General features: G+C 38.4%; 1 protein-coding gene across 8 annotated transcripts in view; it reads right to left on the reverse strand.

The window, feature by feature from the left end:
• Positions 1-26,476, reverse strand: part of LOC144472927 (rap1 GTPase-activating protein 1) — a 180,200-nt gene that overhangs the window by 73,588 nt on the left and 80,136 nt on the right. For all 8 annotated transcript variants that reach the window (XM_078187010.1, XM_078186841.1, XM_078186928.1 and 5 more), the window contains 2 exons: positions 5,350-5,446; positions 3,832-3,924 (listed from right to left, as the gene is read on the reverse strand). In XM_078187010.1, the coding sequence (XP_078043136.1) occupies positions 3,832-3,924; positions 5,350-5,446 (190 nt within the window). The remainder of the gene's footprint in view (positions 1-3,831; positions 3,925-5,349; positions 5,447-26,476) is intronic.

Here is a 26,476-nt window from a genome sequence, read left to right on the forward strand (position 1 = left end):
TATTGTACAACAATTAAATAGCAGTGTATTGTTTCTGTTAACAGTTCTAATAAATTAAAAATAGCGTTTTTGGCATAAAATCGGCCATCTATTGTTATTAATTTCTTAGCTAATTGGAATGCTATAAATTGTTTCAATGGTATCTGCGAAATTATCGGATTAAAATTATTATGACATTATTGCGAAACATTGCTCATTCTGTGTTTTCTCTGCTATCCGCGTTCAAGTTTATCAATGCATTATCGACGGGGAATAAAAGCACTTGATATATATATATATACGTATACTATGCACGGACACAGTGCAACGTACATATGTTAGTAATCCCTGCCCCGTGGCGTCGCGATGAATAATTTAAAGTCAGCGTATTTTATGTGCGATAATAATGGCTTTTTGTGGCACGATAGCAATTTCATAATGTGCTGAAAGCGTAACGATGTCAAGTTCGACTTCGGTTACAGGCTGGTTTCGGGGTCATTCCCACGTAAAAGCGGGGGTACAATAACCCGTTGTGTACCGTGAACGTCGTCAAACACGAATCTACGATCTTCACGGGCAACGAGCAGGCCAGAAATCAGAAAATCTTCCCGGCCGTTCGGTTAAAGTCACACCATCACGACCGATCGTTGTGGTTCAACCGGCGCTTCCGGTCTGCGTACCTGCACGGCCGGAAACGTGCTTCTCCCCCTTACATCCTGAGGATCGCATGTGCACCGGGTTTTACCAATAACCCCGGCCCGCATTTCCACCTTTTATTCGCCGTCTGCAGTGCCAACAATAAGGAACAAGACAAAAGAATATCCACCGTTCACGCAATGTTTATGAATCGTCTACTTTTTGAATTCGGAAGATGTTCTGCAATCATTTTGCAAAGACATAGTTAAATTATATTTATAAAATTATACGATTAAAAAACTCTTGCTATTTATGCAAATATTTGCATGGACCTGACGGCTGAAATTAAAGTGCAACAGTAATTTGATTAAAGTTAATTGTTTTAATTTTCTTTTACACTTTTTCCAAGTAAAAGTATCCTAAAACTTGCATGATTTGTTTGTAAACATAAAAAAGATGTAAATATTAATATTTATTTTAACAGAATTGGTAAATGCAAAATCAATTTTGCAAATAGCCATCAAAATTATCTATAATGAAATATCAATGAATTTTTATAAGTTTATATAAATTTTCTAACAGTTGTATCAACATACAGTAAAAACTAGCTAACCTCTAATTGATTTAACAAATTGAGCAATGTATAATACTGTTACTTTTGCAAAAACCACAATCTGGCAATAAATATTATGTCTACAATTTCATCTTCAGATCCACTAAAATATTCGTTCTATCTCTCTATTATTCAAATAGCAGTCTTTTATAACTACAAATTTCGTTTTATCAATCACGCGAAAAACGATAAATTTCTTTTTGAAAGGTCATCGGGAACTAAGTTTCTAAAATTATTACATCAACAACGTTACATTAATCTGCAAATTTAGTTGTCTTCTTCATAATAACAAATAATTTAATGTTCATTAAAAATGCAAGAAATGTTTAAAACTGCATTGAACTATTCTTGAGCATATTACTATCACACCAATGTCAGATAATAAATTGCATATGGAAAATTTAAATAGTTTTTGTTAATTCGAATCATTAATTAGAATCGTAGTTTGTATCTACATGAAATTTTTTTGCAAAATTAATATTTCGAAGTTTCCAATATATACTGCATCAGTATTGCATTATCTGTAAAATAACTTTAGAAACAGAAAAATGATCGTATCGACCGAATAGCTTAGTTGCGATTGGAAAGGTAGATTTCATCCTGTCCGACCGAAGATACTTTACCGACTGTCGACAAGTTACCTTTACCTTTCGCTTTTACCAATGGTAGGTATCTACGGATGGAGAATCTACTATATCGATGAGTATAAGTTTTCGAATATACCAAACGGATTTCCTGAACATCTGGGCTAAGATGAAACGTTTGCAAATCCCTATTTCTCACGGTGTAACCGCACGTGGTACACAGATGATTACGGATGTAGCATTTGTACAACAGATGCAATAGCTACAGAAGAAAGATAGGATGCACTAATCATATTCATGACACGACTAAATGCATCTTGTATACTTGCTGTCTTACAAACGTGTGCGAATCTTCTAAAATAAAGATATATAAATATAAATATATTATATTTATATTTCTATATATATTTCAAGATTGATCTTTTGTGTACATTCCGATTAATTCACAAATTTATAAATAAGTCTAACATTGTCACGTTGTCTAGTCCTTAAATTATTGTAGCAAATTTCTTCCCATTGAATTAATGAAAATGCCCAGTTAACTGAGTTCTTGTTAATGTTAATATTACCTTAGTGTTCAGCTATTGTATTTTAAAAATTCATAACGATACTAAATAAAATATTATTCCACAATTTTTATCGTAAAAGAATATTTCAAGTGCTTGGCATACAAAATAGAAATATTAAAACATTGTTTCTCACATTTGAAACAATCAAGATGAAAACACTATATGTATATATTCATGTATATTTACTGAAGTCTTGTTCTCGGCTTAATGACCGCGCGACTAAGCAGTACTTAAATTATTAGTTTCCCAAAGTTTGTTTATTCTCGATCACGAAGCACCCATCGAAAATAAAGTCTCAATTTCGCGAAGTCATGCTGACCCATTAGAGAAATTTGCTGTTGCGGCGACAGATACGAATATCGTCGATACAAATGATACGCCGCCGTGACACGGAAGAACGATGGCAGGATGAATGGATACCGCAACTGTATTTCGGTGACTCTGACCCCCGGCTTAGGGCAGTTTAGCACGTGACTGGCAGGATTTTCCCTCCCGAAACCGGTGCGGTGAACCGAAAATTTTATAGACACTGCGACGAGGAGACATACAAAGCGGCCCGGTCCTGATTGAAACTCAAGCGGTGTGTGACCAAACGATTCGTCCTAAACCTTTTTTGCTAGTCGCACCGTGGACGATGACGTTCATTTATCTTCGAGTCATTTGTGGCGGACAGATTGAAATTCCGGTTCCGCTCCTGCGGGTGCCACTAAATACGTAAATGGGAATCAAGCATCTGTATCAAGCGATTTCAACGGTGCAACGAAACCGGAACCATTAGGCTCGTCTTCGTGTCAAACAGTAACTGCAGTTTCGCTAAATAGCGTTTTCTCTAAACTATGATTTACTTTCCACAAGATCGCATGCGAAATTTTAATACTGAATCTACCGAGCACCGACAGCGATTATTAGCTACTTTCTTCCTTAATAACGACAAGTTTAAATTTATTTAGATCTCTCGCCATTTTGTTCATATTCAAATATGTATATATTATACACGGATTAAGAAATTCGATTGTTTCCTATGGAAGAGATTTTTATTACTTAAGTAACGTGAAATAAGTTCACCAAAGTTCTACCAAAACTTTTAAATTGAGTCCTTCGTGCAACGTTTTTAATTTTACTGCGAAAGCTTCGGAGAGAAAATAACAGCCAGTTGCACGTGAACACAGCGCGATGAAAATAACGTAACGCGAGCGTGAGAAACAGAGCATGGTCATAAATTGTCGTTAATTTTGATGATGATTTTACGAGATCGTCATCCGGCTGCCCCGACAAATATGGGAAATTCTATCCAGACGTTCCAGCAAAGCGAGATGATATATTCGAGGAGCATACGGGTGCCGGTATCGTGTTCTAACCCTAATTGTGTTGGTTATACCCCTTAATGCTCCCAGAAGGTATTGGTTTCGTTCTAAAGAATGGACTCGAGGCTCTTGAATGAGGTCCTTACCTGCGAGAAGTATGGCGGAAGAACGCATCGTTGGTCATCGAGACGCGAACTCTGCACCCTCTCGAGTAGCTCGAATAAATCTTGCGTCGTGTTCTGGAACAGAATGTTTTAATGAACGCCATTGTTTATACAAAGTTGGAAGCCTTACAAAGAGAAAAACAGAATTGTTACAACCATTGTTGCTTCTAATGACAAGCACAATTTTCATAAATACGTCGAACCAAGTAATCGACGAATTATTTTTAGTCCTCCGAATTTTACTTTTCTGGCGTATTTGTTCAAAGTCATTTATTAAATTAATAAATATATGGAGTTAACGTATATCAATGCGTTTAATTTCTCGGGTGTTTCGTTAACGAAAATACTATCGAATACGGAATGTTTTAAGCGGTTTAGTTTACCCGTGCTGCTTTCAAGATTTAACAGCTGGTAATATTAGCTACGTGTAGAACGTAATTTCTCGAAAAGCTATATTGTTGCTTTATGATGGCTCGCCTGACTGTACATCATAAGCTGCACGCTATAACCGTAGATCTTGTACGTATAAAATGAACATCGCAATTATGCATGCGAATAGATATTATTTAGAGGCCGTGATTTATACACCGACTGTTATACAGCAACTGTTCGTTCGTCTCTGTTACTGTTTCTTTAACCCCGTTGCACTATAATAACGAGTCAGACACGTGACAATGATTTCATGCATGACCTACTAAATGTGAATATTATTCATTTATTTCGAATCGAAATCAAATTTAATTATTCTGTTATCGAAGCACAGAGCCGAAGATAAATAAAGACAATATAAGAAATAGGAATTGTTTAGTCCTGTTAAAGAAAATATTAGGAACGAATAAATGCTAATTAACGCAGCGTGAAAGGAATCATAGTGCAAGGGGTTAAACATTGATTTCGAATATAGATTCGAAATACAAAACAGAAAAGCTTTGTGTTTCATTCGTAAAATAGAAATGCAACGTATTGTCATAAACAAATATGTGAATGAGAAATTGTTATAAGATGGCAAGTCCTACAGTAGAACATTACTCTAGAACTCATCCACTTTAACACAGTTAGAGATTCCAGGAAACTCTTCGTGTAACATGGTATTCTTTTACTAAAAAAAGCACAAAGTGCAAGGGAGACTCGGATAAAAATGCGTCGGAGATTTTCACACTTGGAAATATATGATAGGATGTCTGAAGAGAATGTAAACAGGTAAAAATGACAGAATTCCTGGGGGAAGCATACCATGGAAGCAAAGCGTACTGCGAACAGAAAATATTTTTCAATAAAGAAAATTTTCCATCGTATTTTTCTGATATCTTATTCGGTATTCGTGCAAATGGCTGAACTTTTGATGAATGTATTTGGTATGACAGAATTAAAGCGAAGCTATTTTATTAATTTTTTGAAATTCGCACTGGTTTTTTATACTGCGTGTTTGCGGCGAGCGATAATTTTGCAGATAGGTGGTAAAAAATTTCATGATTTTGAAACAGATATATTTACACTTACTTTGATTTTTTCCGGGTTGGCCCCAACATCTTGCCTATCGTCTTCCACCGCATTACGACGGGTGTCAGACTCACAATACTGTTCGAGCTGTTGTCTCCTGAAAAAAAATGAAGTCACCGTTAGAGAAAGTGTTTTTAAATTATGCTATTAAAAATTAAATTTGTCTAAAAGAAGACAATTAACGACTTAGAAATGAAAGAATCTTGAAATTTCAGAAAATATGAAGTACTATTCTCATGTTAGTATTAACAAACAACGTTGAGGGTATACATATCATTTATATAGCAAATACAAATTATAATTAAATATACAGATTTTGATTAAAAAATAATGGTTCTATTTTACTATCTTCTTTAATTTGTATATACTATTATATGTGGCGCGCTTGAAATACCATCTCCCTTCTACTTTTGAACTTAGCAGCTACGTTTGTTATTTATATAATGTTACATCCACTGTTAGGGTAATATACTTCACATGTATACATAGAGCTGTTAAACAGGTCACTACATTTAACCCTTTTCTTGAGAACCGAATGTAATTTTGAAGCTCGTACACTTTAAATGTCGCGTGACTGGTATATGACGGAATTATTAATTTTTAGCAAATATAATTTCCAAATAGAAAATACTTCCGCAATTTCTACGATAATCTATCATGTCTTCTTAATTTGATCGGTGACCGCAAAACGTAAATATATCTAAAAAGTAATTAATATCGTACAACTTAATTTTTCAAATTTAATTTAATTAAACAAAGTACTTCAGTGCAATGTCTGAGGCAATTAAAAAATGATTATATATTTTTTGAGAAACGCGAAGAATTGTTGAAGTTGTTATAATGAGCGAGCGCCTAGTTGTCGAGGTAAGAGCTAATGTAAAAATCCTAGCGCCCCGATAAACCTAAAGATCTTTTTTCGGTGGATCTAGTGCAGCCTTCGTTCGACCGAGTCTTATGCTATTTTTATCGCGACTCGTTGTTCCTTATCGCACCCTGTAGAACGGTTCAAGGAATAGGCCGTTCGTGCCGAAGTATATCAAGAGAGCAGATGGGCCGGAACATCGAGTCGTTAAAGACTTTCCTCGGCGTTCACGACAAACGTGAAGATTGCCTAATTTGAGGCTTCCCCCCTACGAAGACTGGACTGGCCGAAACAAATGCGCATCTGGCAGCAGCTGCTGACTTTTCGACCGACGCTCCGATGATGACGGTCGCAACATGCTCGATCTTCTTTTTCGTATGGTTCACGACGGCGACTATAGCTAATTCTCAGTATTAATCCTTCGCACTCGAGTGGCAACTCAGCGGCGCCATTAAAATTGTTGTAGAACATTGAAAGTTATTTTTATAGATATCACCGAGGCTTAGATTTACGGAGTTTGTTGAAAGTGTAACTGTTATGTGAGTCACGAGACTCAATTTAATACTAGAAGCCAGAAAAATGATTTTAGATTTCCAATTGAAATGGCTTCGAGTGCAAAGGGTTAACTTATAAACTCTTCACGCAATTACTTGTGCTCAATTATTATTTATGCATTCTTAACGCTAAACTTATTGATTGGCTAAATAAGGTTGATAAGTTTCAATTTTCTTAGCCTTTTCACCGCTTTAATAATAATTAACGAATTAAAGAATTTAGTCTGTATAATTTCAACAATTTTAAAGTAATTTAATATAAAGTGCCAAGATAGCATTGCTTCTCAGAGAAATTAAAATGCGTAAAAAGCAAAGTATAGTTTGAGACGAACGATATTGTTCTAAATTCATACATACACGGAACATTTGTTACATTCAAATATCGAAATCATTTTACCAATCATTTTATTTTCTGTTCCAAACTTCCAAAGTCCCTCCAAAAATTCTACCATTTATTTGCTCCTTAAGTACTCGGCATTATTTAACTCTTTCGCTACGGATGTGTCCGGTACCGTTAAAAATACGAGGTCACGGTTCATGATTAACAGTGAACGATACTATTATTTCATAACGGCCGAATAAATCTTAGTTGTATAAACGACTTGTGTTCCATCTTGATATACGAGCTTAATTACATCTTTAACAGTAACGGGATTAAAACCGCACGGGTCACATTACCGCCGAGGTCCGGAGATTTTATTTTAACCCTAGTTTAACGATGCGTGGGGTCGCGGCATTGAATTTATCGCTCGATATTCGATGCTCCAATTCGTGATTTTATATACGAAACTGTTTTCGGAGGAGCGAAAATCATCTCTAGATATTAATTTTGTTGCAAGATATATAGATGGAATATACAGACGTGTTCGCGATGAAAGGCGCCGAGGCGCCAATGAAAATCGTTATATCATTTCCAAAATAATTTTCACATTATTAACCCTTTGCACTCGAAGCCATTTCAACTGGTAATCTGAAGTAATTTCTCTGGCATATAGCATTTCCATATTATACAAAGAAGTATATTTTATGTATTTGTAATTCATTCTTGTCATTCGTAATAACATAACCTTAACAATTTTTTAAATGCAAACTTTGTTAGCATAGAGATTATTTTGCAACGTGATAGAACAATTTTATGGTGCCTCACAGTCACCACTCGAGTGCAAAGTGTTAAAGACCCTTCTATTTAGAAGATTGTTAATATATAGCTCAACGTTATATTTTATACATTAAATATAAATTAATGTATAACAAATAGAATAATGTATGAATTTTTAGTATTTTTATTTCGTATATTTTACATTTGCCGGTGCTTATTCCATTAAATTCCTGTGCTACAAATAGGATTTTCATAAATTAAATAAATAAAATGTTGAATAAGAAGAGCGTCACCCATATTTGGGTGACGGGGCCCCCACATAAGCATTATATGACATAACCTGACGCGGCGACGAACGTGTTAAAAACGTAACAGTTTCATGATTCACTAGACTCAATTTCGTATTCAGAAATTGTACTAAGTTATATAAAATGGAATTGCAGCTGGTTAAAATAGCTATTTTAGATCTAGGCTTAAAATAGCCTGGAGCGCAAAGGGTTAAATAAAATCGTCGATTTACTTTGGTGGATTACACCGGCGCGACAAACGTTTGGAAAATAGGGTACGAACGTATCGAATTTATGAGACGACCGAGCTATTGGTCATTTCCCGGGCGCAAAAACTCACGAAGATAAACGTACCGATGCGTTCTGGGTTTCTGCAACTCATCCAGTCGGTCGCTTTCCATTCGATTACGATCGACCCAGTCGGATTCTGTCGTTCGATCGATCCTTCACATACACGTCGTCAGCATTTCGCAACGTAGCCACGAGAAATAACGGAAGATACGTCCTTGCGACCGGCCGGCAAAAGGACTGTACGTATGAACAAACAGTATTCGCATAATCCCTACACACAAAAATACGACGGATCGTGGCGTGTTCGTTTCGTTAACAAAAAAAAAATGTGAACGAGAAACATCGCGGCCTTTTTCGAAACGAATTTCGACCACGACTGTTGCAAACATTCCTCGAATAATGCGATCGGAGATATGTAAAAAATTCGAAAACTGTTGTAAAAATGTTTCGTTTAATTAACGCTTCATGTTCTTTGCTGTAGTTTTATATTCGTTTATAAATATCGATTTATAAGATTTTTAAGGGCACGAATTCGCGCCTTTAAAATTCGCGTTCTGATTACATTAGGTATTAGCGATGCACTTTCCTGCAAGCCCTGTATCTTTCAAAAGGCCACTCTTAATCGTTCCAATTGCATTCTCGCCTCTTCGGGCGAACTTGCAGTTGCATGCATTTTCTTCTTACACCTATTCCCCGTCTCATTCCCCGCCCGAGCAAAGTAATTGTCTTGAATTTCTCAGTTGGCTCGCTTCGGTTGGAACGATTGCGCAAATTTTACAAGAATATCACCTTGAACTTTATTAATTATTATGAATCTCGAAATGAAATTGTCTTCGAAAGAATTGTCAGGGTCACGCGACTCCATAATAATGTTGTAAACTCGTACTAAATGTAATAAATGTTCTTCTATAATAGGAACAGATATTTTATTGAACGCAGTGCGATATCGATCAGAATTTACAGTTTCGAACTCTGTTTTTAATTACAGAAATTGCATTGTATTCCTTTGATTTGTAATTAGTTGACACACGATATTGTGATATTTGAAACTCGTAGACGCAATAATTATAATTTTTAAAGAAATATTCTTGCAGACTGGTTGAGCAAATTCCGAAACTCAGGCAGACAGCCGTGCACAACCCCCTGATTCAAGCAATTGATCAGTTCGACCTCGAAATTCTACTTCGTGTCTTAAAGCGGCAACCCAATCTCCGAATAGGTTCAATCAGATCGCGAGAGAATCCCCAAAATGTAACTACGTTCGAAACCGTGTTTCACCACGAAATATTTCTATGGCATCGATACTCTTTCCTTAATAAAATAAGAACAAGTTTAAAAAATTGATCTACAGTCCTGAAACGACACGTACGAAAATATTTGTACGTTGCAAACTTAAAAATAAAAATTAATGCATAGTTGATTCTAAAGAGGATCGATAAGAAAGAAATACACTTTGAAAATACTGATCTCCGTGCTTCCATTGCGACCACAATTTTCATCTCGAATTCCATCGTTCCTGGACGTGTGTTACACATTTAGAAGGCAGCGGACATTTGTTAAATATTGACACGAGAAAATGGTACCTTTAGCAAATGAACAGGCATTTAATCGATCCGGACCGCTGCGAGCCGAGGCGATATAAAGCGAGGTTATAAAATTTTCGAAGTCCCCCGGGGCCAAAGCGAGGAAATATTGTTATCGGTTGGATTTCCACGAAGAATTCTCGGATTCAATAACAACGCGAGCACGTAGCCTTAGCGATTGGAGGTTGCGAAAGAAGGTCGAACGAACGAGAAAGCGGCCAGCCAACCGGCCGTCCAGCCGGCCGTCCAGCCAGCCAGCCAGCCAGCCGGTCTGCCTCGACAAGGCAAATCGGCGAGCTTCTAAAACGAACTGCAATCTTTCTGCGGCTGGCATTTATCGTCGTATCTGTCGATAATCGCGCATTCCTCTCCGTCAAGCGCCATAAAGGACCGACGCGGTGCGTGTGGCGTGGCAGCGGCCTAGTGTCGCGGGGTGTCGCGCCAGCTATGGCGCGATTACGCTCGCAACCGAGCCGGTCCGTAGTGGACTGGAAACCCGTTTTTCGTGGCCAAAATCGAACTTTTCATGTTTCGCGTGTTCACCAAAATTTTTACATACCTTCGCAACCCTCAAAATCTACAATGTTAGATAACTATGCGCGCAGAAACTCTACACCAACAATAAAATTCGTGAGTACAATATGAAAACAATTAGTCTAAGAATTGCACGCTATCAGGTTTAAACGAATGTCTTATTATTACGCCTACATTTTTTATATAATTAGTTTCTGAGAATTATTTAGTCAACGTACGACCGTCGTTATATTAATCTAAACGTTCGTCGACATTTACTTTTCTATCAATATACAAAATGTCGAAATCAATTGTTTTTATCAAAAATAGAACCGTTGACATATATTTTTGAGTTTGCGATACTTTAGCTGGCGTCGAGACAGATGCAGCGATCTATTATATTTTAACTTTAAGGTTTAAACTTTAAAATAACGCTAACTTGGACTTTAGCGTCGGCTTTAGCTTACTATCTAAGAAAGATTTACGAAGCTTTCGTCATTATACTGATAAGAACCAGTGCTGCTTAACCTGTTGCATTACGAACGAAGTTCCTAGTATTAACGAAACAAGATTTAATTGTTCTGTTATAAAAATCTAGAAATTAGAATAAATGTGAATACGTAAATGAAGTCGAAAAAGTGCTAATCAACGTAGAGCTGTGAAGAAAATCGTATTAAAAATATGTAAAACCGGTTTTAAATATATATTATAAACATAATAAATATTTCCCAATTTCTAATTTTATTTTTCATTTTCACGATAAATTCGTGAAAGCCGAGGCAAAACTCACCACATTTACTCCTTCGAGGGAACGTATAGCAGAGACACGAGATTCCAAATAATCGCTGTGACGTATTCAACCGTGGTAAACAGAGAAATTTATTGACTAGCGCGTTAGCATAGCGACGTGTCGTACCGTTTAAGACCGAAATTGTTTCTGACCTACAGAACCAACAGTTAATTGGATGCTCGAAGCACTCCGGGAGATTGCTACGAAATTATAGGAAGAAGCGTCGGTATCAATCTCGTCGCGTCAAAGCAAACAGCGGTGTTTGCGAAGCATCGCGGACGATTTCCCGGGAACGATGCGGCAACCTTCAATGAAAGTGAACCGTTAATACCGTTCCTGCTAATCTTTTAAGCCAACAATCTCGTAACAGTTATCGAAGGAATGGGGAAACTCGCGACGGGCGCGCGATTGAATGGATAGAGTCGAACGGGGAATAAGTTTGCAAGAAAAACGAATCGGAGGAGTAGAATGACACTTCTAAAATATTTGTTTTATGAGAAAATTGGATTCCAAGATGACCAAATAGATTGCAGATGCTGAAACAATTTCCTTCTTTCGTTTGTCTTTCGAATCGAAAAGAGATCTCTCGATCACTGGCCAAAACATTTGCTGCAAGGACGCCTACGTCAAAAATGTTTTTATTATTTCATAAGAGTCAAGAATTAGCCCCTATTTTCGTAGGAGGTTATCTCTGCAGCACTTTCTTCGCAGAAAGTTCAGTGGTCTATAATTGGCTGACCTTGCATATCAAGGTATGTCGGGGCTATTACACGGTATAGTAAATCTTGCTCGGCAAACAATAAAGTGTCTATTAGACTAATCACAAGGTATTCCAATACGACTTTGAAACGAGCAATGCCGAGTATATCCACTGAACGTATCAACAGAAACGCGGATAGGCCATTTCAAAATTTCCATTTTCTTGGAAACGAATAACCGTGTAACAAAATATCTCTAGTTTACAGTTGTCATTTAACCACAGCTGCGATCGCGATCTTTCATCAAGTTCTTCCGAAACATTTCAAATGGACTGAAAAAATAGTCGAAACAATAACACGAATCTATCTCGACAAGCTTCCGTTTCTACGTGACGACTCCACTCGCCGTGCGTAACTGAAGGGTTGATCCAGCAGCAGCCCGCGACAAAACAAGGAAAACGCGCAGTTGCCCCGGAGGCAAGCCAGGGAAGCAGAAAAACGATTCTGCAGTTGTACGCGATGATGAGTTAATTTCTGAAATTATCTGGAGCGTAACGGACGCGTGATACCCATCACTAAATAACGCTCCGGATCGAATCGATGGAGCCGAGCTGTCGGCAATTAGTTTGGAATTACGGTGTACCGATTATGCGAGAGACGTATGATCGGCGACGGTCGGGTTTTCGATGTAGCTCGTTCGACTTGTTGCCGACGACATCGATCGGTACAAGCAGCTGTAATAACAGTCGTTAGCTGGATAGTAAAACTAATCAAAATGCGGCGCGCGGGATATACAGTTATGTATAGTTCGTGTGCTCATCGATTTAGCCGATCGCTCGGCATCGGCTGATATATTGCCCGAGACAATTATCCGCGTATTGTATTTACATACATTGGCCGCGCGTAGAATTTCTGTTTTCAGCAACAAGTACGTCAGCTCGGGTCGTTCGTAACCCGGCGCCGACCGCGACAAGAGCTATGGGAGTATGGGGCACCGATAAGCACGCTCGCTGACCTGAATACCTACGATTTTTGTCAATTTGACGGTTTGCTCAGAAATTTAAACTCCCTTGGTTATTACGCGAATTTCTTTTTGCGATTTACGCGATATTGGCGGCTCGTGCGGTTCAACTGCGAAACATTTATTTCTGACCGTGAAAGATAAAACAGTCTTCTGTACTGATTTTTAAAAAACAAATGCTCTTGAGAATGTCATTTTAAGTATTCTAAATGATACATGCGATATGTCTTCATATTTATGTTATACTATATAAAATTGGCTGTCTTCATCGGATAAATTCAAAATTAATAGTGCAACCCGCATATTAACATTTATCCAACAAGTGAATACTTTAAATAGTGTTTATTTAATTAGATGTACACTGAAACTTCAATCATATATGAACCGCATATATCTTAATCTGTCATTCTCTACTTTAAGAATTAATTAAATAAACATTAAATTTGGCACTGCATTATATATCAACAAAATCAGTTAATATGTTAATTAAATATTATAACACAGTATAGTATTTAATTTTACTTCGTAGGTGTACCATATTTAGTTGCAACTCACCGAATAAAACTGTATTAGCATCATTTAAAAATAGGATGGTAGAATAGCGCTGAATAAAGGCAAACGATAGCGAGACACAATTGTTCTTTTTCCGAGGCTTTTTCCGCCTCTCAGAAAGACGATCCTAGTTCACACGTGCCGCGTATCGAAACAGCTTGCACGCACAGTAGACGATAATAATTAGCACGCCACAATCGTGCAAAGACAATTCGTTACTTTCCATACGGAGCGGAATCTCAAGGAACCTGCGCGTTATCGTCCCGTTTTATCAATAATAGCGCATTCCTTTTCATCTGCTACCGTAAATAACCCATGTGCCTGTTCTCAGTGCCGCCCGATATTCCATAGCGTGCCACCATGTCGCGCAGTTGTAAATTAAATTACACCGCGCGCCATTATACCGAAGCATTGCATCTAATCTCGTGCCGATTCTCACATCGATTAAGGCGACTCGTTTTGCGTCACGACTTACACAGTCGAGCGTGAAATTTAACTATTTTTCTCACTTGTTGCACCCTCCACCGTTTATCAATCAGCAAGACAATGAAAGTGCGAAATGTTGCAGGGAGTTAGTTATGCATGTCCTGTAATTGATAATTAGATCGCGGATTGGATGTATTACTGAGAAACACGTGATAATTTAAAACAGTAGAGAGGTTAGAAAATATTATAAATTATTTTATATAGTGTCTTCTCTTTATGCATTATTTTCAATTTACTAAAACTATCCAGGAAAGAATAAAATTCGTATTTTGCTCCTGTATCCTGCAAATGATGAAGACAATTTTTATTTTGCTTAAAAATTCTGAGAATTTCTTTGTGTTTCTTTAAAAAGCTAAGGATTTCTCTTTTGAGATTATACAGGGTCGACCGGAATTTATAGTACATCCGAGCAGGGGTTGATGCTACGGAAAAAGAAACAAGACAAATATTTGGTATTACATTTTTTCAATCGGTGTTTAAAATAAACTCAAACACTGAAAGATTACATTTAGAAGAAGCTTCAGATTTGGTGAAACATCGGCACGGCTTAATCAGCATTCTAAGAGAGACGCATGAACGAAACGTAACGTTTAAAAAGTGCGGTGCGACGTTTGTTCCCATAGAAAACGGGTTTCGACGGGAGCCGCACGTGCAGCCGTCTCGTGAAATAAAAGGACGGGTTCAATTAAACGAGTTAATTTAATAAGCGCCCGTGACGAGGCGGGACAAGTACCCCGGCTGGACGCTTCTGCACGGCCAGAAAGAAAATTAACGCACGCTACCGTGAACTTCCTAATAGATTTCTCATTTTCCAGAACATTCTGGATACAATTGGAGCGGCGTGGAACAACGCGCCACCCTTCCCATTACGATTCTGCAAATCGATGGGCGTCCCTGCGGATCGTGGAACCCTTTGCGCTCGAATACCGACTCCGAGACGTCGCTGAAAATTTTACCATAATCGGAAATAACTGCCGCGTTACATCTTCTACTTGATAAATTACTGTAACTTCGAGCCGCGAGTAAACACGCTTAATTATCCTTGCACCCGCAACATCCTGTTGCGTAGATAATTTACGAGTTATACAGAATTAACCCCCTTGTTGCTCTCGGAGCTATTTAATTTCCGCCACGCAGATATTTCTGCTTCTGTCCTAGTATTTTCACTTGGTTTATATGGAATTCTCTTTTCTTCGAATTAATTCTTCGTCTTTCAAATTCTAATAGCTTAATGTTTACAGCACCTTCTTGACTTAGCAAGACATAACGAACTGAATTCAGGTTTACAATTATTGCTGCATTGGGTTGCGAATTTTATTAGTTTCAACTGGTAATGAAGAAATATTGGCATAAATTTTTATGCAATAAAATTCAGCACTCTTTATTTTGTTTATCACAGGGCCGAGTAGCTCATCTCCACGAATTCCTTGCTACTTTCGTTAACGCGCAACACGTGCATTCTTACTTCCCTCTTCGTTTCGCTATTAGCCAACCTGTCTTCCAGTCTTCTATCCGCGAAAATTATAAAAAGCTAGAAACTTTGCCACGAATCCCTCATTCTCGCTCAGTCTTGATAGTCTGTTTAGCCTGCTCTCTCAGACTATTGTAGTCGACTCCTGCCTCTGCTAGTCTTCTAGTCGGTCAATTAGTCTTACTTCTTTAATCTCAAACCATGGAGTTTGTCAGTTTCATAGTGCTTCAAGGTTAAGACTCGTCGCGACAAAGTTCAATTCAAACAATCTACTATCAATCGATCGCAATTCAGTTCAACAGTTCAATTATCTGAAATTCAACTGTAAAGAGTTGTAAATAAACTACTCATTATCTACTCAGCTGTGCGTCTAAAATTAGACGGACAATCTATTCTGTCACGTGATCGGCCTTACAGCCAGACAGATTATTTTAGAATCACGAAATACTGATATCAAGTGCTCACGCGAGTCATCTACATCACAATTAAGTGTTTAGCAATTTATGACATACAAAGAGATTTAGGTGTGCATTGTTGTGAATTACAACAATGCTATTTGTAACCCTTTGCAGATAATGATTTTTAAAGTATTGAGAACATCTTCCTTAAACAACTGAAATATTCAGAAAAGACTTTGATAATTAGAAAAGTGAATAATATATTCGTACATTGTTAATAGATATATAAATAGAAATCTTTAACTATTATAAAATTTTAGTAGAAAATAAAATTATAATATCTCTTGTTGTGTACATAATGATATGTTGGAAACTGTTGGAGTGAGATAAATAATTTTCGTGCTTCAATTCGAATACAAATTGTTATTAAATATAACGAACTTAACAGCAAAAGAGCAAGTAGATGGAGGTATGGAAGCAAATTAAAATTTTTCACAAATTATGAATCGTCTCAAAAAGTTACGAACCTGTAAATCTCGCGGAACTTCGAGAGACAAATCACATTCTTTCAACATTAAAATCGTTTGAGATATTTTAAGGTTAATCTCGTTATTTTAATGGAATGTTGAATCCGAGTCCTCTGCGGACTCAAAGGGACAAATGGCCATAGAAAATGAATTATCGGTGTCACTGCCATCCGTCCTTTCATTAAGAACACAGTTTTTCTTTTGTTTCTTTTGTTCCGCCCGAGGTGCAGTTATTATTCTTTGTAAGAAACAGCGTGTTTTTCTGTTCGGTCGTCGGGACGCTATCGCGTGGTCGCGATGTCCCCGTTTCGTTCCGAGCGTAGTTTTCTAAGCAACCAGATGGCAACAGATTTTAACAGATAAGTAAGTACGCTAAGAACGCGGAAAATACGTTTTCCTAAAGGAATGATAGCTCAACCGAACGGAGACCTTACCGCTAAGGTAAAGCGAAGAATAATCAATGGAGGATCATTAAAAACCTCGCGCATTATTATTTCGCACTGTTTTCTTTACCGTCGCTTAATGCGTGAGTAATTTATCAGAATCAACGCTTACCATGCTTGATTAAATGCTTTTCCCAACCCATGATTTATATTTCTAGGGAAGTGTCAGTCATAGTAACTGTCTACCCTACTCCAAACAAGCAAACGTCATCAATCTAAAATAATTGTGATCGAGTAGCTATTATAACCGATAGCGTACGCGAGGATCCATCTTTTGAAAAACAGACTATAGAGGCCAACACCGCCTCTATGTGATATTCCGTTTCGATTACACTCGATACGACTGATTTTTTCAGCCTCGTCGCTTCCCAGAAACGTGACAAATCTACGCTAATATTATTCAGTCGTTCGATCGTCAAAATTTTGATCACCGTGGCGCGGTAGCTTTAATTGCACAAACGATAGACTCGTTGAAAGTCGAGATACATTACATGACGTTTAATGAATTTGTAATTGCGACAGTTATTTGCTGAAATTACATAGTTGTAGATGAAAGTCCACTCCGGTTGATCAAGTTATCCAATCAATTCGAAAAAGGACGACAGTTATTGCTCGAGGAAGCCGCAAAATTATGTCCCCGCACGGCAACATCCAATCCTGTTGCTCAAATTACGAAAGAAGCGGCGTTTAACTCGGGATAGGAAATTCTTCCGCACACGACATGCTCATCCGATTTAGCCCCGAGTGATTAAGACTGGTTTCAGTCATTACAACACTGCTTTGCCGTGTTCCAGACTCGAACGGCGACCGGGATTATATCGATGAATTTATCGCGTGAGAGACATCGAGTTTTTTGACACGACAGTATTCATGGAAGTAGCACGGAAGTTGAAGGATCGGCATCAACGAAGTACATATAACATTCGATGACTCAATTAGCTTTCACGCTACTTCGCTGTACATATTTCGTAATTCATTACTCTCTTCTTCTATCCTGTAATAATCATAAAATTCCTATCAGCTCTAATTATATTAAAAAGAATGATACTATAAAATACGTGCTTCTTCGTTAAATTAATTAAGCTAATATAGTTATTTTTCTCCTTGTGTGATACCTTTTATTTCGAAAAGAACACGTTCATAAATTTGCACAAACTTTCGTTTTGTATGCATATTCTAGAGTAATTTAATAATATTACATGCTCTATAAATGTCACGAAATTGTCATACTGCTACATCGATTAACAGCTTCGCAACTTCGAGTAATCGATTTTCAGTTATTTCTAAATAATTACGATAGCAGAAACAGTGTAAATCATTATGTCAAACTAATTAATTTGTAGATAACGAAGCATCGATTAAAATGCAATATTTCTGCAATGAAGAATCCCTTTCTGTGAGCCACTTGAAAATTTTATCTTAAAATAATGAAAGATATCAAATAAAATATTAGATTTATTGATATCGAATTGAACTAACAAATAATTGACTGAAAACACTTGCTTTAAAGTACTCCTTCATATACGCGCGGGTGAACTGTTCCGTTTCCGAGGAATTTTGCTCGCGACACCTTGCGTCGTTATCGAGGGAAATTGCGAAGCGATCGACGCGCGTTACCAATTAATCAAATTATTTGTGACATTAGAGCGTGCGCTACGAAGAAGGAGTATGCGCAGGCATGGCCTAGCAATTAATGAAGCCGTGGCGAGAAGAAAGTGTCTGACAGGAAAGGAAAAAGAACGAAACCGCGCGAAGATTCATGGTAGAATTGTTTCATCGCGGGAACCAATTCGAGAGGATCGCTGATCCGTCCAACACTTTGTTCCAGTTTTCACTCATCATTTGGAGGACAAAGGGAGGGGCGGGATTTTGTCACGCACGGACCCGCGTGCGTGTCCATGACATTGGCGACAACGAGCCATCTCGATAACGGATAGCTTTCTCCTCCGCGTTCTACGCGGACGAGAACAATTTTTCACGCGTTTCGACCATTTGTCACGCGATCGTGCGCCACGCAAAAACAGTTTACGTTTCGATCGCTGGATTCCACGCTGCTGCACGTAGTTGCACAGCGAGTTCCGAGCTCGGCCGATCCGCTCTCGACGCCGCGTGTACTAAACCGATCCGGAGCCATCGTTGACGTGCACGTTGACTCTGATGCAAGGCGACTATCCGATGGTTTGCGCGTGTCATCGGCCGACCGAATCGCTTCGCGACGTAACAGGCTCTGATATTAACGCATCAATTAATATATAATACAATTAAAAAGAACGTAGCCTGGGAACGCGTTCGCGTTACTTCGCGCGACCGTGGAGTTATCGATGACTTTGGCCTTTATGAAGGCAGGGGAGAGTACCGACAGTAGTAACTGTAATTACAAAGCGGACCGACAGCTGCACTCCACGGTTTTTTTAATATCATCACCCTTTGAACTGGTTTCCGTGATCTCGCGCTGCTATTAATTAGCAGGATCCTTCGGTGCTTCAACGTCTGTCCCTCTTCCAACCTCCACTTTATTCTTCTTTGAATGCGTTTCAAATTATAGGATAGGGCGGATCGGGAAGATTTCGTCGTTCTGCCCCTTTAATCAGGTGGAATTTGTACAAAAGTTCCTTGTGCGCGAACCACCGAATTCGAGTGATCATTATTGGCGCAAACAGTGGCGGGGATATTTCGTTTGTGGCGAAAATACGTATGTATGCGGAAACATTGTCTCCAAACCTTTTTCTCTGGTACTGTAAATTCTTGCTAAATAGAATTTCTTATTTGCTAAAGTATTATACTTAGTATTATGTAGATAGATTGACACGAATTGGTCGAATACGAATGCATATCTAGTTTTAGAATCGTATGGAAAACATGCGTACATAGTTTGAAGGTAAGTAGCGCATAGTGAGAGTTAACTTTTTATTTGCGGGAGAAAATTCGTCGGTAAGGTGAAGTAAATGCATAGAAAAGTACTGGGATTACTTCCAAGATGATGAACATGTGTATTTTACATTTCTCTGAGATTTTTCTGAGATCTGTGATTTTCCGGTGAATTTCTGTGTTTTCCTAATAACGTTTTGTTTTCGAGATATGTAGATTTCAAGTTCTCAAATGAGCATTCTGCATGTTATCTTAAATAACTCAAAAACGAAGGGTCATTTTGAACAATTCTATTAGGGTTTTTCATTAGACCTTTTAGATCCTTTTAAAAGCGATCGTAACTACCCCTTGTCGGACTTTTTCAGTTCTCCATAACTGTTTTAACACCTTACCGATTGGAAGCCTATGAGTCGGCTTTTTAACCCAACCGGTAGCCTATCAATCTGTTATCGTGGCAACCAATAATTTGTTATCTATTCTTGAGGTAAAAGTGTTAGATCCCACTACTATAATCTCCTATATTATTACACAATTTTTTGAATATTAGATACCATTTGCAATGAATCAAATAAAGCAAATAAAAATAAAACAAATAAAATATATTATGAAATATATAAATAAAAAATATAAAACTGTTAGTAGATACAATTAGCCTATAATGAGATAAATGTTTACAGCCGAATGACCAATCGGTAAAGTGTTAAGAAGCGGAACCGATATCGTTTTCATCCCTGTCCGCCGAATGAACAACGCGATATGGGTCGAACAAAGTCGTAGGAAATTATTCGAACGGATTAACATATCGGGGGATCGATATCGGTTCGAATGCGGTACAACGAGCAAATATTTGCCTGGCACAGTACGCGGCGCGCGGGCATTGATCAATCACCGAAACACGGAACGCCTTTGCGAGCCACCGGGATCGTTCTCTCTTCACCCCGGATCGATAGCGACAACTTCATTACGATGCATGGAAAATCGACGAATCGTTGGGGCGATGCATCAACGCCGATGGGCGTTACCCATTGTGATTTATGGGACGCGAGTTTGCCGATATTAACGATACTGTTTCTGCATCGTCCGAGGAGGGAGGGCGCGCAGGGCGCCCGTTGAATGGGACCCCGTGAGACGAGATGCGAGATGCGAGAGAGGCGAGAGAGGCGAGAGAGAGAGAGGCGTCGTCGTCCACGCCAGGTGACCCCAGATCAGGCCGGACAATCGGGGAACGGTGCGATTGTTCCCTGAAAATCAGCCGTGCCGTTCGCAGCGGCGTTCCTTGCGTAATTTTCCCGACGCCCACGTGCTCGAGAAGGCTCGTGAAAACACGCCCAGCGCGCTCTCGACCGCGAAAGCTACCTAGCTTTTGCATTTATTGGCGCGGGCCGGCCACGCGAATAAACATGCGAATATATTGGCCTGTTCGCGGGACATTCTGAACGGTGCGCACGATACTTCGCTCACTGCTCCTCGATCTTCCCCTCGAATCCAGATGCGTAGATACCGCGCGATTATGTTTCTAATGTATTCCAGGCGGTTGCTGGAAACGCGCCTGGACCGGCGAGCTCGAATCCGGGAAGACGAGCCATCGTCTACGCGGAACGTTCTCGGATTCCGTCGGCTTTTTAAACGCGGCTTGGAAAATACGCAACACTGTCCAAGCGAAACAGGTCCCCGAACAATGTAGCGCGTTTCAATTGATTCTGGGTTCGATTTCTCGTTTGGAGTGGGTGGCTGAGCGCCGTCGAATGGCAATGAGCGTTCTCCGAGGAAAGACAAAGAGAGCGATCGTCGGGATTGTCTGTGATCGTGCGAGTCGTTTCTGATGCTGTTTAATATTATAGTGGGATGTCGATCGTCTAGACGCCGTTTGGCGGAAACGTCTATTATGCATGTGCTCGAGGAATAGGTGGAGTTCGTGTGAGGAGCGTGCGACAATGTCGGACGCCGGATCGAAATTTATTCGATGTAATTTTATTAGCCATCCGCTAATTATTTGCTACTACAGTCGATCTCGCATTGACCCGTGTACAATTACGTTTGTGTATGAAATGGACGCTCGAAATATACAAAATAATTTTTATATTAACAAATTCGATCATATTTAGAAGTTATTAAAAATTTATCACTGTTGGATAAATCGCAAGACTCTATTTCATAAGAACAACATGCAATAGGTCATATCAAATGGGAATAGTTTATGTCAGGGGAACTATTCTCAATTCGAAACTATATTGAAATTTCTATGCATGCAAAGGAATCGAATGATGTCAAAACTGTTTTAAAATCCAAGTAAACGTATTTTAAAAATTGATTTACGATTCTAGCAATACAAAATATTCATGCCTTAAGGAGTTAACGACGCGCAACAATAATATCTAGAGACGTTATTGGGCAGTTAATAGAATGAAGTTGCATAAGACAACATTTAGCAACACGTGAGAAAAGTTTAATAATTGTTTATGTTTCGTTTATCACACACTTTTCCATGGAATAGAAATTGATATTTGGAGTTTGGTTTATCGTCGGTTGTTTGACGCGGCGTTCGTAAATATCGGTTTTCCTACGTCGGTTATCCAGAAAATCATTTATCGGATCAGGTTCGCTTTCCTATTAATCAGGGTAATCGACGTCCCACTATATTATGTTACAGCCTGTAACGTGCAGCCATGGAAACAGTCATCGATTTATCATAGACTTATAAATTAGTAAACGGTGTTACTACTGTTACAACCAGGCTGCGGATCTTTGACGTATTTATGTCATCCACAAAATTGTAAAATGTAAGAAGACGAGATTATTAATTTTTTAGGAATTTATTAGACCTTTCTATTAGCTAAACAAAGCTTTATATTAGTTTTGTTTTCAATATTTTTGTTGTCAGACTTTTTTAAAAAGTAATGCATAAAAATGAATAATTCCATAAAGATACCCTACGTATCGTTATTTTCTGCCGGATAAAGTGAAAAATCACTTTGGCATAATGTCTATAAAAAGAACTATTTACAATACGCCAAACTATTTCCTTTATCATGGTCGCGCAAGGTGAGGCACGCGAACGTGTTCAAGAGAATAAAAAAAGGATCGTTCAGATCGCAGTAAACCGTTTTATCATGCAACCATAAACGCCAGAGACGTTTACGTGGTCGACCCTAAAACCGGAAAGATCAAGCTAACCTCTTGTTAGTTGTCTATAAAATACGATTTTTTTTTATAAAAGATATTGTTTATACTCTTCGTGGTAAACTAGAATATAAACATGGTCCAAGTTGTCCAGGTCTGTGACGCGCGGCAGGGTAATAAAAACTGGATGCATAGGTCAACGTGTATTCAAATCGTTTGAGAAACGAACCACGCATTTACCATTACTGATGCCGGTTATTTATGCGTGCCTATGTTCGTTAAAAATGCATTGAAAATAAGCTTAAAATAATTTTTATGCTATTCAATTCAATTACATTGAAAACGACGTTAGCGACTTAAGTGTTGTATACTTATAAGGCAATAATAATATAACATTGAAATATCGTAGTTCGAATGAAACGAATTGGTTTCGCAGTTAAAATAGCTTCGAGTGTAATATACGTATCCAATAAATTCTACGGAAAATTTCCGCGAACTCGTTACCACGCGTCAATTACGTCCAAAATTTGCAGCAAGATCGAACAACCTGGCAATGCAAACACGTTGTTTCCCTTTCAAATGATCCCCATCGAACAAATAAATATTAATCAAACACCGGTAACAGCAGTAAACCGTGTCTTCGCTGTTTACCTGCAATATTGCCGATGTATCGCGACCGTCCAAACCATTATCACACATTAACATGTCCTTCGTCCTATTTGCTCAACATTAGCAACCAAAGCGCTACACACCGTCGGTTCGCGCGCGAACGAGAACCAATTAAATAAATCCGTGGATCGAGCGGCTGCGCGTGGCGAACGAATAAAGATGACGGGAGGAGAGGGGAGAGAGAGAGAGAGAGGAAAAAAAAACGAGGTGTCAGGAAAACATGTCGCCGGGTCGTGAACGGAGCCGGATGTTTGTTTGTCTTGCAATGATTAAACAGGAATGAAGATCGGCCCGCGAAAACACCGGACGGGAACGTAAATACGTGTACACGTTGGATTCCGTGGCGCGCGGCGCGGCGAGGTGCGCCGTATGTTTGGACAGAGGGTACCGCACCGAAGGAACGAGAAATAATAAACAGTGGTCCCCGTAATTTCAGGGGTTCGACCGCTCGAGGGGTGACAACAGCGTGATATATGCGCAACCCCGCGTGGAGCATATGTCGCCGGTGCGCACAGCCTTGCGCGTGCCTTTAATCTACAACAGAGAAATGCAAGCTCCCTCCAATCCGCTCTATTTCCCCCACCATTTCGCTTCTCTCTTCCCATCTCTTTTTTTTTCTCCACTTCCCTTATTTTCTCCGTTTATTTTTTCCTCCTTTTTTCTCCATTACTGGCTGTATCTTTTTCTCTTTATCTTTCACTCCTATTTCTTAAAGCTGGAAAACTATCGATAACTATCGATAATGCTGTCGACAGTTCTCTATACCTTTAAAAGTAGCATGAGAAATAATATAAAATTTGAAAGACCAGAAAGCTTAAAAAATTTTAGAGTCGTATAATAAAAGTACAATAATAAAATACAATATCATAAAAATAACTATAACAGACCCTGCAAGTTATAAGGGTGGCAACATTCTTTTAGCACCAGTCTTGAACGCCTGTCGGATATTTTTAATAATGCTTTACTAAATAAAATTCAATGTAAAAAATAACTTTCGCTAACTATTAAAATAATTAAACAATACCACGATAATCAGATGGTAAGTGAATAGCTATTTACCAGACTGATTTTCGTATTCTGCTATCTGTTGATATTCAACACTCCCTACACCTTTCTCTCCCTCTCTCTCTCTTTTCCTTTCTGTTTTTCATTGTTTCACTTCCTCGCTCCCAATGTGCTGCCTTCTTCTCTATGCTCCTCTCTCCATCCCTTACTCCTTCTGCCACTCCCTCCATTTCTCTCTCACCCTCTTCTACTCCCTCCATTTCACTCTCCCGCGGGCACAGGCCGGTCTCATCCTCGCATTTGCATAACCCATATTTCTTCCTTCATTACCATTATTACGAGTATTTCGGCATTGTGCATCGAACATAATGCGGACCGTCGGTGTCCCGTTGACATTTGCATCCCGACAAAGAGAGCATTCACGCCTCTCGATGACACCCTCGAAATTCTACGCCCAAGAGACCGCTGGATACCGAGTATCCGGGCGAGGACTAGATTGAGGACGAGGACAAGGATGAGAGGACGAATATATATACATATCACACATTATCGAACGTCTCCGTGATACGTTTGTCTCGGCCGAATACGGTCCACCAGCGCACCTGATGTATAGAATCAGTCTCGAGAGGAAGCATAAGAGGATTGTGGACTTCCCGTCTATGACGCAACGTGATTTAACCGATTCTTGAAAGTTTCGAGATACTCGAGATTTTCGAGAAATTGTTGACCTGTAACCCTTGCACGCGCAACTGGAAGAACCCGGTTCTCCGTATCTTCTTTAATCATTTTTTTATTAATTCTCGATAAAATATCGCCATATCGAATTATTTACCGAAATTGAAAAATTAATTTTTCGAAATAATTATTTTAAAGAATGGAAAAGCGAAGTAATGCATTTAAATAATTCGTTTATGGGCCGATGGGTCGACAGGGAAAATATTAAAGCGTGAAAGCTTCACTTTTATTGAATTATTAATATTACATATTTTTTACTTGGAAATGGCCATTGAAAATGTTCGACAATTTTTTTCGCGATTATATTTCCCATAGATTCGAGGAGCGAAGCTTCCTTTGTTCGAGGACGCCTTGAAATTTGATATACGATTTTTTTAGAGGGTCGGAATTGAGCTTTGAATGGAAGGTGTACTGTTAACTTGATAGTAATATGAGGTGCGCGAGGATTTTCAAAGGTTTTCACTTGCTCCCCATTTCTGTTTTATGAAATGTCCAGTAAAACATGATGTCAGGAAATATGTATACGTGTATACTATTTAGTGACATCGTATTCCCTTTTAACTAGGAGTATACAATTTTGATTATATTAGTGCACAGCGCATCTGAGAATTCAATAATGTATTTATCTGTTAATGAAATTAGCAATATTATTCGCGCAAACGTAGGAAAATGTATAAAAGCAGAATTTAATGATAACTTTATCAATACATTAATTTTCTCACGTCGATTTCAACTAAAATATATCTCGCTAAATTTCGCTTCGTTACTAATAGAAAAAAATTAATGGAGTTTCGTCAATTTTGTATTTGGAACGTGACTTGATATTCGTTTAATACTATAACAATATTATTTAACACATTGCTTCCGCTTATTTACTAAAATAGCAACAACCTCAAATTGTAATAGTTTCGATAAACAACAGTATGTAAAAATAACAGTTCCTTTTAAAACCTTGTTTTACTAGTCAAATGTGTAAAAACTGTCAGGTTATTAAGTTGATTTATGACACTGACAAATACTTAAAAAGGTCATTCTAAACGATAAAGGATTAAATGCTACGATATAGATCGACTTCTATTTTCCATCTCTATTCAATTGAAACAGTGTGTCCTTCGAGCAGTGAGACTTAATTAAAATGTAGATTTCATCAAAATT

This window comes from Augochlora pura, chromosome 1, assembly GCF_028453695.1.
Source record: "Augochlora pura isolate Apur16 chromosome 1, APUR_v2.2.1, whole genome shotgun sequence".
NCBI classification, from domain to species: Eukaryota; Metazoa; Arthropoda; class Insecta; order Hymenoptera; family Halictidae; genus Augochlora; species Augochlora pura.